Genomic DNA, 12,768 nt, shown 5'->3' with positions numbered 1-12,768 from the left:
AAGTAAATTTGATGTTAAATTTTGTACCAGTATACGTTGCCACTAGAGGTCCTAGTTTTATTCAAGAATAACGTACAAAAGTGACCTTCAAATGCTCCCAGCAAAAACGGATTCCAGTACAAAATTTAGCGACATTAGATTTATTACAAAGAGGTCCTGTTCATTTTTTTAAATGTAGAATTACTAGTTTGAGTGCGGTCGGCGAGAGAATATGAAAATCTCGTTTATGGTATTGATGGTGTCTTGGACTGCATAAAATCCATTGCAGGGGCAGATGAATCATTTTGTATACATGACTAGTGTTAACATCAATCAACATAATATTCCTTAGTCCTACTCATCTACTACGCCTAATAATAGGTTCTTTTACACGCTACCAGTTTTTAAAATTAAAATCGGTCCACTGAATAGGAGTCTTCTAGTAGAAATGATTTTAGGTTAGATTTTTAAATTTTCTTTGGAACCTGTCAGACATTTTGTTATTGGGCAAATGATCAAAAATTTTTTGTTGCTACGTATTGAACGGTCTGTCAAGCATTTTATGTTATTGGGAAAGCGACAGATTTTTTGTTACTGCTTATTAACGCCCTTCTGAGCCACTAAAAGTTTTAATAATGGGTGATAAATGTATTTTTTTTCCTGCTGTGTCGTAGGTATGAACCTGTGACTTACCATCAGGATCTGTAGCCGAAATAAGTGACTCTTTCTCTCCGAATAAAGTAGTAGTGACACTGGTGAGTGGAACATTTGTGTCCCAGTGTTTGACTACAAACAACAATAAGCACATGCTCAGAGTTCCTGCACTTACACAGTCTAATGTCCTAAATTTCAAACAAAGGTTTGGCACGTCAGAGACCAACACATTTTAGAGCCTTTGGCTGGCATACTAAGGCATCTGGTCTCCAAGAATTTAGAATTGCACCTCTCCGCCATCAACATTGTGCATCACCATAATATCCAAATATTGTATGTGGACAAACTGTGACAAAATTTCTCACCAGGTCACACAAGGCCAATTAAAACAGTTTTTACTGTTCTACTTATTATTTCCATAAATGTCTTCTGGGTGCATGAATGTGTCACATTGTTAATCGTTCCAAAGCTTCCATCACTGTTGCAGGTAGTATTCTTCAGGGTGATAATGTATACTGTCGGTCTAGCATACCTGCTGCTCCATTCATATTACTGCTTCTCCCTCCCCTTGTTATATCATAACAAAGATGCCATGGCGTTACGTTACGTGACGGTATTCTTTTTGCAGGAAGTGGTGCTAGACCTTCTGAAAGAGGCGATGCTTCAGAAGGTGGGCACCTCAAAGGGATTCCTGATCGACGGCTACCCCCGTGAACTGTCGCAGGGCAAGACGTTTGAGGAACAGGTGAGTAGCATCACGCTACTAATTCGTAGTTAATGCACAATGAGCGTCCCTTCCAGTAAAACATGTCTAAAACCACTAGACAACCCTTAGAAGAAAGCAATCTTTGAGGACCTCCTAGAGATTGCGTAGGATTATCTAATTATATGTGGTCTGAGGCTTTTCCGTAACAGACAACCTCGTCAAGCAGGGACACTGGTTAAAACTTCAGTAAGGCCTGGGAACCAATCCTAAGCTCTATCAAGGAGCAACGGTGCAAGCGGACACGAGATCATTCTGCAATGGCCACCGAAGAGATACTGCGCTCCTCTCCCACCATCGCCACCTACCTCAACACCGCTTCCCCCACCAACGAACACGTCGCGCGCCGTCGGTGCACGGAATCACACCAGGACCCTCGAGGGATAAATAATAACGGCAGAGAGTGGACGGCCGTTGCATCAGCACCACCTGACAATGGCCGAACGGCTATTCGCCGAAATATCTTGAGCATTTGACGATCGTATCCGGCTGGAAACCCGGGCAACCTTCAATCATTATTTAATTATATTAAAGCATTTTGTTGTTGACTGTGTTCGTGCTTTTTACCGTTTACTATAGCTTCAGTGACTTCAGATTCTTTTTTATTTTGCTGTTTGACTTTGCACTAAGAATGTTAACCAGTTGTATGATAACCCATGATGCCTGATCGATACTGGTAATCAATACAGATTTATTTCATCAGAAGTTTTTGGAGGTTCTTAAATATTATTTTCTTCAAATATTTACCACCTGGACAAAATACAGGGTGTATCAAAAAGAATCATAGTTATGAAACTAATAAACATATACAATGGTGAATGGGAAACTCAAAATACCTTTTTATAGATGTTCAATATCAATATGCCCCCCCCCCCCCCCCGAGATGCACGGCATATGTCCGTGCGGTATTCATATTGTTCCCACACTGCAGCGAGTATGTCTTCAGTTACAGGTTATACAGCTGCTGTTATGCGACATTTCAGTTTATTTATAGTTGTTGGTAAAGGAGGCACATAAACAGAGTCTTTTATAAACTTCCACAAGAAATAATCACATACAGTCCGATCCGGTGACATTGGAAGCTAGTAAACTAAGGCTGAATCATTTGGTCCAGTGCGACCGATCCATCGTTCAGAAATCCTTTGATTTAAAAATTCCCACACTTCCAGAAGCCAGTGTGGCGGTGCCCCACTCTGTTGGTAAATGAAGTCGTTCGAATCAATCTCCTATTGTGGGAAAACAAAGTTCTGACGCATATCGAGATATGTCTTCCTGTAACAGTGTTCTGGGCAAAGAAAAATGGACGATATACCTTTTCCTGTGAAACTGCACAAAACACATTACATTCTGGAGAGTCCCTCTCTTGTACAACTTCATGCGGTTGTTCCGTATCCCATATTCTCATGTTACGACGGTTCACTTTTCCATTTAAATGGAATGGTGGCTCGTCATTAAACACTAAGCGTGGAAGAAAACGGTCATCCTCCACCTTGTCAATAACGAAATTACAGGACTCCACACGTTGTTGTTTGTTATCTTCACGAAGAGCTTGCAGCAGATGGTTTTGCATGGTTTCATGTGTAAACGTCGACGCAACACATGGCAGATGGACATCGGGGGCTAGTTGAGCTGTCGAACTGCATGGCGAACGGATTTCTACAGACATCTTATGAAACTATGGCGAATGCGTTCGACATCTGTGTCAGACAGACGAGGATGGTCCGGCGATTTGCTTTTACACAAACAATCTGTTTCTCGGAACTGTTCATGCCATCGTCTGATGCTCTGTGCTGTAGGAGGATCCACACCATACCTAGTCCGAAAGTCACGCGGAACAGTTATTACTAACCCGCATTCCGGTTTCTGCTGTCCCGACCCCACTTTTACTAGAAATGAAGTGGGCGCATACTGCTACTTCCTAACGAGAGTTTGCTCTTTGTAACAGTACGTTATTCACGCACATATCTCAAATAACATAATAGTCATGACTTTATTTTTAAAAATAGGATGATTTTTTTTGATACTCAGTGTATATTACTAATTTACAAATTGCCGTATTTATCAATTATACTTGGTGTCGAATATAAAACTCTGGCAGGAAAATAACCCCCTACCACAGAAAGTAGAAACTGTTATGAGGTGGCTTGCTTGTGCGCAGCTACTACACAGCACTGGGACGGAGTTGACGTTGGAGCTGGTGGCTGCTACTAGTCTTCAACCAATGCTGCAGGATGATACAGAAAATTGTAGTGACTCCATTACTTGTTCTCAGGTGGCAGTCCAGATGCGAAGGGGTTTCTATGTGCTTGGTACGCAATATGGCGATCCTCCCTTGTGTTGGTCAAAGGTGGTCGACCGGAACCTTGCCCTGGCGTTCCCCTGTTGTCCAACATCGGGACACAGTCACAGTCCAATGCCACGCAGATTGGGATATTTCACGATTCGACCAGCCGTCAAAATGGAGACCCCCAATGATGCCCCTCTCAATCTCTGTACGGTGCTGACAACCTTATCTCGCACGCTTACGCGGCATCTCCGCGTCCTTCACAGTGATCACTCCGTGCCTAACGCTACTGACGCCCTTTACATCCTCTATCAGGCCTGGTAACAACACCAAACATGGACAACAATAACACAGTCTGGTGGCCATTCTATCAGCCACAGATCATCACCATATCCACCGTTGGTGAGTGTGTTGTACGAATTTATATTGACATCCGACGATGTCTTATGGGTTGCTTCACTTCTTTTGTTAGGCAGTTCGTACAATAAAAAATTTTTTGTAATGTCCAGTCTGTTTAAATTTACGTGTTACACTGATAACTATGTTTAATGATCAAGGAAGAGCACAGGAAGGAGCGGAGTGCGAGGGGTGACGGCCACACTGCAGTATGATTCTTCTGAAAATAAGAATACTTTTTGTACCAAGCGTCCACTGAACTCAACTGTACACTTCAGGTCCCCGATGCCTATGTCCTATTCGTACATAGTACCCCTCCTCTGAACTACTCACGTCTGTGTAAATATAACATAACATTTACAATACGAATGTGTCCATTTCTTAATCTTTTATGTCTGTATCCTGTTTGTGGCCGTGAAAGAAGAATGTGTTACAGTGGTTCGAAAGTGTGTTTCATGGGCGCATGGCCAACCGTTGCATGGCACAGGATACACAAATTTCGGGTAAGCACGTTTTACACTTACGTCCCACACAAGCATGTCGTGCCACATATGACTGGCCTCCCGATAACCGTGTACCGGTGCTGGGTTCGCGGACGCCACATAGCTTGTCCATACATACTCAGCTGTGTGCGCGAAGCGCTCTCACAGGGGCATGGTTGCCCCCCACCCCCACGGTGCAGTGTGCATACCCTCTCACAGGGACACGTTGAAACACGTATGTTGTGCGGCAGCGATGCTGAGACATTGTAGAATCTCTGACCAGAGCAGTTGCGCTCGACTCGCAGTAGCGAGCAGTCAGTCAGTCTGTCTGCAGTAGTCAGTGCTCAGTTGTGCTTGGAGTCTGTCGCTAGCAGTAGCGGAGAGCAGTCGGCGGGCGTGGGCACCGCAATGGTCGAGATTCAGGACGAGGTATAATTTATTTAAATAATTAATCATGCAGCTTTGCGCTCATCAGATAATGTAAGGCCCACTCATTGTAATTTAACTTTCAAAAATCGCCCCCAATAATAATTTTGATTTGAAAGCAATTTTACAAAAAAAAATCATTCAAATTTCCTTCCATTTCCTTTTAACAAAAATTTTAAAAAGGTACTTCTATTGCATTGCTCCAAGCCGCAGCCTACAATAAGAGCAGAATTTTGACATGCAGTTTAATAAGGTAAGAAATTTATTCCGAATTCGCACAGGGCAAACACCGACATTTCGGTTTAATTGAGTTTTGGTTATTACTGCAGTTTCATTGTCATGGGATTAGCGTTCATTATTGTATGGGAACTTGTACTTGAGTCAGATAGCGAGCTGTCATTTAATTGTCTTTGCCATTAATATTCCTGTGGGGAGCTTACACTTGGCTCTGGGCCCATTTCTAATAATTATTGTCCTTTTTCATTTTTCTTGTGGGGAGGTTACACTTGGCGACACCCAGTCCAGGATCGTATTTCGTTGAGAATCTTTTGAAAAACAGTCAGATATCTGCTCTTATTTGCTTAGATACAATTAGAATTTGGCGCAACGCTTTTATTAATTTGTGACTTTCTTTCTACAGGTCAACGGCAATTCGTTGCTCTGTTGTATTTGTGTGTTGATTTTGCATTGTGCTTATTTGTTTTGTGATTAATTGTGACTATTGTAAAAATGCCGCGAAAGACTGTGAATAGTGTATCGCGAGGTATTTTGAATGAAATTTCCGACTTAAACAACATGACCGATAGCAATTGTGACGCGCAGAGTAGTGATGACAATGCTGTGTTCACTAACAGTCAGTGCGTTCCAACCGCTAATGACGACTTTTACCTTAATGATGAACAAGAGAACTCAATTGTCTCCTCTGTTAATTTGACGACAATTGATGATGCGGGGCGTTCCGTTGGAATGAGCGCTGCCCAGCTTAACACACCCGGTTTGGAAAATTCAAATAAAGTACAGACAAATTTCTCTAATGAAAATGGACAGGATACTGAAAGTACAACGGATTTATTTAGTTCCGAAATAATGTCTGACAGTGTACATCCGACTGACAAACCTTTTTGTGAATCTCAGAATAACCAAATGGTTACGGAAAATGAGACAATTCCAGATCCACCATTAATTAGCACAGAGAATAGAAATGTTAATTTGGGCTCGGATCAAATTATGGCACTATTGCTGCAACGAGTTAACCAAATTATTGAAACCCAAGACGACCTTAAAGAAGACAACAAACAACTTAGAGAACAGAACAAACAAGATATCGAAAATCTCAAACAACACTTCAATGAAAAATTAGATAACAATTCCAGACAGTTAAATGAAAAATTAGATAACAATTCCAGACAGTTAAGTGAACAAATTAGAGCCGTTGCCGCGCAGTGCCATGACACTAAGGAACAGTTACGCGAAGAAATTGAGGCTTGTTCACGAAAAAGTAGCGAAGAAATTAGGTCTGTTGCTCAAGAATTAAGGGAAATGCAAACAGCCACAACAGAAACACTCAGAGACGAAATTAGCGGAGTCGCTAAACAATGCTCTGAAAAAACTACACAATTACGCGACGAGTTTAAAGCAATGACGGTAGAACTTTCGCGCAAAATGGATGAAAAGATTGATGCGAAATTCGAGCAACAGAACTCTCAAATTAACGAACGTCTTAGTCTTCACATAGAAAACAGTGATACGCGTTTCCGCAAATTTATTCAGGATCAAAATAAAGTGAAACGACAAGTAATGGAAACAATCACAGCTCAGAGACAAGAAGACAAACGTAAAATGTTTGCAAAAGCAAAAACATACGTAGACAATAATATTGCCACAGTGTCCGAGGAAATTAATTCCATCAAACAGTTGAACGCGGAATTACGTGATGAAATTTCTGATCTTAAATCAAAAACAGATACACACGCAGTAGATATTCAGGCAGTGACAGACAGATTTGAAGAATTAGAAATAACACAGGATTCCGATGTCGTCAAAGTTGACGTTAAAAAACTGAACGAAATTACACGTAAGTTGCAAAAACAGATTAATGCGTCCGATTCTAAAAACGATGATCAGGCAAAAACACTGACTGAAAAATATGATGAATTGGCCAGTCGTATTGATGCTATTGAAAGTACTAATGACAGCAAATCAGACGACATTTCACCGATTTCATTTAGTCAAACAACTGAATTTCAAAATTTACAGCAAACAATTAATGAAATCGATTCGTCTAATAACACGTTGCGTAGAAAACTGTCAAGTTTACAGCAGGAAGTAACAGAGATGAAAAATATTTCGGTTAATAACGCATCACGGCAGACGCCACTTTGCGAACATTTGTCAAATTCGCGCAACGCGTGTAATTTGGGTAATCTACAAAGAGCACCCGACTTTGATTCCGAACAATCACAGTTCAACAGATTCTCTTACAACCATGAACCTCTTCCATCACACAGAGACGATAATTTCGATTACAAACATTTTCTGTCAGTGAGAAAGTTTAAAGTATTTAAAAACGACAGAGCACAGATTCACCCGCTAGATTGGATACAACAATTTAGCTTTGCTTTTCCACCGACTTGGCCTGTAACACACAAACTTGAATTTATTTGCAGCTTTTTGGAAGGCGAACCGGCAACTCGTATGAGGCCGATCGCGAGACAATGTTATTCAGTAGAGGAATTTCAGAATGCTTTTCTGTCAGCGTACTGGTCGAAGACGACACAGCGCGGAATTAAAGATCAGCTAATTAGTTTGCCAAATTATGAGAACACAAATTTTCCCAGTGTCACGCAATTTTTTGAGCACATGGTGCAACAGAACCAGTATTTAAGCGAGCCTTATAGTGAATCTGCACTTATACAATTATGCATTTCTAAGTTACCACGGTCATTAAGAGTTTCACTTCTAACGGGTCAGCAAAAGGAAAATATTTCAGCATTCAGAGATCTGTTACAGCTCTTAGAAGTACAACAATCTGATTATTCTTTTGTAAATAAAAACTTTTCGTATAATAACCAAGGTCAACAAACTTACAGTAATTATGATCAGGGACGTAATTTCAATAGGAAAAATAACAGACGCTTTAGGAACGACAACTACCAGAACTTTAACAGCAGACAAAATTCTCATTATCAACATCATCAAAACTTTCAGCAACAGGAACCACCTTTTAGTAACAATAGACGTTTTCCACCACAACAGCATGAAAGTCAGCCGGTTGGAATACATAACCAACAATGTAATGCACAAGGTCAACCCAACTACAATGTTTCGCCGCGTGCACGTATAGTCCCAGATCCAACAAATAGTGACGCACAACAGCAAGGAAATAACTACGTGCAGAGAAGACAGTATTTCAATTCCTATCGCAATGCACCGTATAGGAATGACTATCACGACAGACGTAAAAATGACGAGCACAATTATCAACGTACATATAATAACAGTCGATCTTACCAACAGCAAAATCATCCGCAAGAACATATTCTAATGAATGAACCCGATAGTAGGTATCATCCGGAGCGTAACACGTGTGGAAGAAGTAATAGAACTGTTCAAATTGTAGAAATGCCACAACATCCTCGTGATGATAATAATAACACGTCAGATAGAATCTGACTAGATACTGTACAGGACGCATCTTCCAATAACACAAGCACTAGTTTTGACACGCAAAATGTTGTTCACGAGAATGTAATTACGTTTGACGACATCCGAGACACTCTTTTACAGGAAAGACCAGTTGTTCAGAAAACTATTTCACATCCTGTCATCGAAATTAAAATTGGTTCATCGAAATTTTCAGCAGTAATCGATTCCGGATCACCTATGTCAGTCATTAATGAGGAAACTTTTAACGAGTGTAACAAAGAGAATACTTATCCCACATTACCATTAGGCAAAACGAAAGTAAAAGGAGCAGTATCGAGTAAAGGAGTAGACGTTAAATTACAGACGCATTTATCATTTTGTATTGGAGGTCATACTTTTCATTCAAATTTTTGGATTGTTCCTTTATTGACAACAGACGTAATTTTAGGTACTAATTTTCTCGTACAACACGACGCAGTGGTTGATTTTCAGAATTCTTATTTAATGTTGAAGGATGAAAATGTCCAATTGGCTTTAGAATTTCAGCATTCTTTATCTGCAGAAGAACAAACAATTAACCGCACAGAGGTCATTTCCGCAACACGTAACATAGACTGTAATCCCACATTGTTTACGGATACGTACGTACACAACTATAACACTCCAGACGAAACTGACTACGACGTAATGCAGATGATTTCTGATAAAGTTAAACAAAGCAGTGCAAATACAGACGACGAACGAGCGCAGTTACATAAAATTCTTTTGCAGCGGGCTCCAGTTTTCGACAACATTCCTGGTACTATGTCCGGTTTTATGTATGAATTTCAGGTGAAACAGCACGACACATTTAAAGCAAAGCATTATCCCATTCCATATATTCACAGAGAACAGGTTAAAAAAGAATTGCAGGATATGCTCGATCAAGGAATTATTGAACCAGCAGTTAGTCCGTACATAAACCCGCTGCATATTGTTAAGAAGAAAGATGGCTCACTTCGCCTTGTACTTGATTCACGTCACATTGGTGACATTGTTATTAATGAAACCGATCGACCACAGACACTGGAAGAACTACTACAGAAATTTCATGGTACAGCTGTTTGTTCTGCATTGGATTTGAAATCGGGATTTTGGCAAATTCAACTTCATCCGAATTGCAGAAAGTATACAGCTTTTCTCTGTTTTGGTGACTGTTATCAATTTTGTAAATTACCGTTCGGCCTAACTATTTCTTCTGCTGCTTTTATTCGCGGTTTGAACACAATACTTCCGACAGAACTTAAAGACAGAATTACGACGTACGTAGACGACATTCTTATTGCAGAAGCTAACTGGTCTGAACATAATCTGATTTTAGAACGACTATTGCAAACTTTCCATGCACAAGGACTCACAGTTAACCTCAGTAAATCACATTTTGGTAAAACTTCTATAAAATTTCTTGGACACGTAATTTCAGCAGAAGGTATTGCGCCTGATCCGGAAAAACTTCAAGCTTTACGTGACATTACTGTTCCTACAACGAAGAAGCAATTACGCAGTTTTTTGGGCTTAATTAACTTTTTTCGCAAATTTATTCATCACTCTGCTTTAGACACGCCTAGATTATGCCAATTAACAGGTAAAAACACTATTTGGTCATGGGATAAGCAAGCACACTCTGAATTCGTGAACCTAAAACATGCTTTGTTGAATGCTCCACTTTTATCGCACCCAGATCTTACCAGAAATTTTTCCATTGCCACCGACAGTTCCAACACAGCTTTAGGCGTACATATTTTTCAGGAAATTGAAGAAGATGGTTCTACAGTAATTAAAAACATCGCATTTGCAAGCCGCATTCTGTCACCTGCTGAACGAAATTATTCCGTCACAGAATTGGAAACGTTGTGTGTTGTATGGGCTTTTACGAGATTTAGACACTTTCTTTATGGCAGACATACGACTGTTTACACGGATCACAGAGCTATACAATTCTTACTTTCGGCTAAATTTACTCATGATAGATTAAGCAGATGGAAACTGTATTTACAGGAATTTAATTTTACGATAGTTCACATTCCCGGCACACAAAATGTTATAGCGGACGCACTTTCGCGTTCTCTCAGCAACAATCAGCAAGACGTAGCAACCAACTTCTGCAAAGCAAATTTCAGTATCATGTACATTCAGCAAGTTGCATTTGAAAATTTTATTTCGTCGTCATTACAGGACATAGCAAAAGAGCAAAGCAAAGACAATGTATGGAAAGAAATTAAGCACCTTTGGCAAGATAAGAATAATGTTACGATTAGGAACCACTACACTGTACGCAATGACATTCTGTTTCGCCGCTCTCATCCTGACAGCAACAATTGGTTACTATGCATTCCTGACGAACTGATTAACAAATTAATATGGTACACGCATTTAAGTTACGCACATTACGGAACAAGAAAATGTTTTCTTATATTGAGACAGAACTGTTATTTTACAAACATGGAAAAACGTATACGACGAGTTTTAGCGTCATGTAAAATTTGCCAGAAAGCTAAGTCTGACACAACTTCACATATTCCTCCATTATATCCCATTATACCAGTTAAATTAAGACATATGGCCGCAGTAGACATTTTTGGTCCAATTCCGAGAACTAATAGAGGTTTTTGCTACATCTTTGTCGCTGTTGAACTCACTTCAAAATTTGTTACTTTCACTCCGTTACGTAAAGCTACTGCCAAAACTGTTTCGAAAGCATTTGTAAAGCATTTCTTATTTCATGTAGGGCATGTGATGAAAGTAATTTCTGACAATGGATCACAATTTCGTTCTGCTACATGGATACGCATGTTACGAGCTAGAAACATTTCTCCGATCTATATATCCAAGTACCATGCTTCTTCGAACCCTTGTGAACGACTAATGAAAGAAATTGGTAAACTGTGTAGAATATACTGCCACAAAAGACATGTTAATTGGGACACACACATACACTCATTCCAAGATGTAATTAATTCCATTCCAAATGAATCCACTATGCTATCTCCGTCTGTTATACTGAAAAACGTTGAACCACCAAACAAAATCAAAGAGTTAGTAAATTTTCCTAGATCACGTCGACTAAGACACCACGAAATAATTGACATTGCGCTGAACAACATCAAACGTGCCGCAGAGCGCCGGAGAAGACAGCAAAAACAGGTTTGTAGACGCCGAGACTTTCGCATTGGACAGAAGATATTAGTACGTACACACTATTTATCTAGCAAATTAAAAGGTAAGTGCAGTAAATTTGAACTTCTATACGCAGGTCCATATCGGATTCGCAGCATTCCTCACCCCAATGTTGTACACGTCGAAACTCTGAGAACCAGAAAATCGAAAGGCAACCATCATGTGTCAAACATTAAACCCTTTATCGAATGAAACCACTTTACGATGTAACATGCTATGAGGCCGTTTACACATTTTATGACCACTTATGCAATTATATTCACATGACTAATTACTGATGATTATCGTATTTTTTTCTTGGCAAGTGCCCGGCAAGGTAAGGTTAGCAGGTCGCTTTTCTTGTCGTTACACATCAGACCGTGCACATTTTTTCAGATGAACTTACACATTTTATGACCACTTATGCAATTATATTGACATTACTAATTACTGATCATTATCGTATTTTTTTCTTGGCAAGTGCCCGGCAAGGTAAGGTTAGCAGGTCGCTCTTCTTGTCGTTACACACTAGACCGTACATTTTTTCAGATGAACTTACGCATTTTATGAATAATTATGCAATTCTCTATAATGACGCATTAATTTTATCAAATTCTCTCTCCATTGAAGTCTTTAATTATCGCATCTATTAACTACACTACATATAAGCTGAACACAACGAATGTCACATTTTGTCTTTCTTATGTATGTACGATTGTTTTCATGTTTTGTTTGTATGCACTGTGAACTAGTTAAGGTATAACACACACCATTTGACTTTGACATTTTGCCTTGTGATATCTCAACATCGTGACTGTTTTACATTTTCCTTTTTTGCTGCTGCATTACGATATTCTCTGTACACTTTTTGCCTTTAAACACTGTCTGTGTTTTGAGATATTACGTTTTCTGTCATGTTATGTTGTATGCTTAATTGAGTCACC

At 39.7% G+C, this 12,768-nt stretch overlaps 1 protein-coding gene across 2 annotated transcripts in view; it reads left to right on the top strand.

Moving 5' to 3' along the window:
• Positions 1-12,768, top strand: part of LOC126262333 (adenylate kinase isoenzyme 1) — a 127,856-nt gene that overhangs the window by 94,319 nt on the left and 20,769 nt on the right. For both annotated transcript variants that reach the window (XM_049958891.1, XM_049958892.1), the window contains one exon: positions 1,262-1,378. In XM_049958891.1, the coding sequence (XP_049814848.1) occupies positions 1,262-1,378 (117 nt within the window). The remainder of the gene's footprint in view (positions 1-1,261; positions 1,379-12,768) is intronic.

This window comes from Schistocerca nitens, chromosome 6 (genome assembly GCF_023898315.1).
Source record: "Schistocerca nitens isolate TAMUIC-IGC-003100 chromosome 6, iqSchNite1.1, whole genome shotgun sequence".
Lineage (NCBI taxonomy): Eukaryota > Metazoa > Arthropoda > Insecta > Orthoptera > Acrididae > Schistocerca > Schistocerca nitens.
Note: the sequence above shows the minus strand (reverse complement) of the source record. Positions and strands in the feature narration are given on the sequence as shown.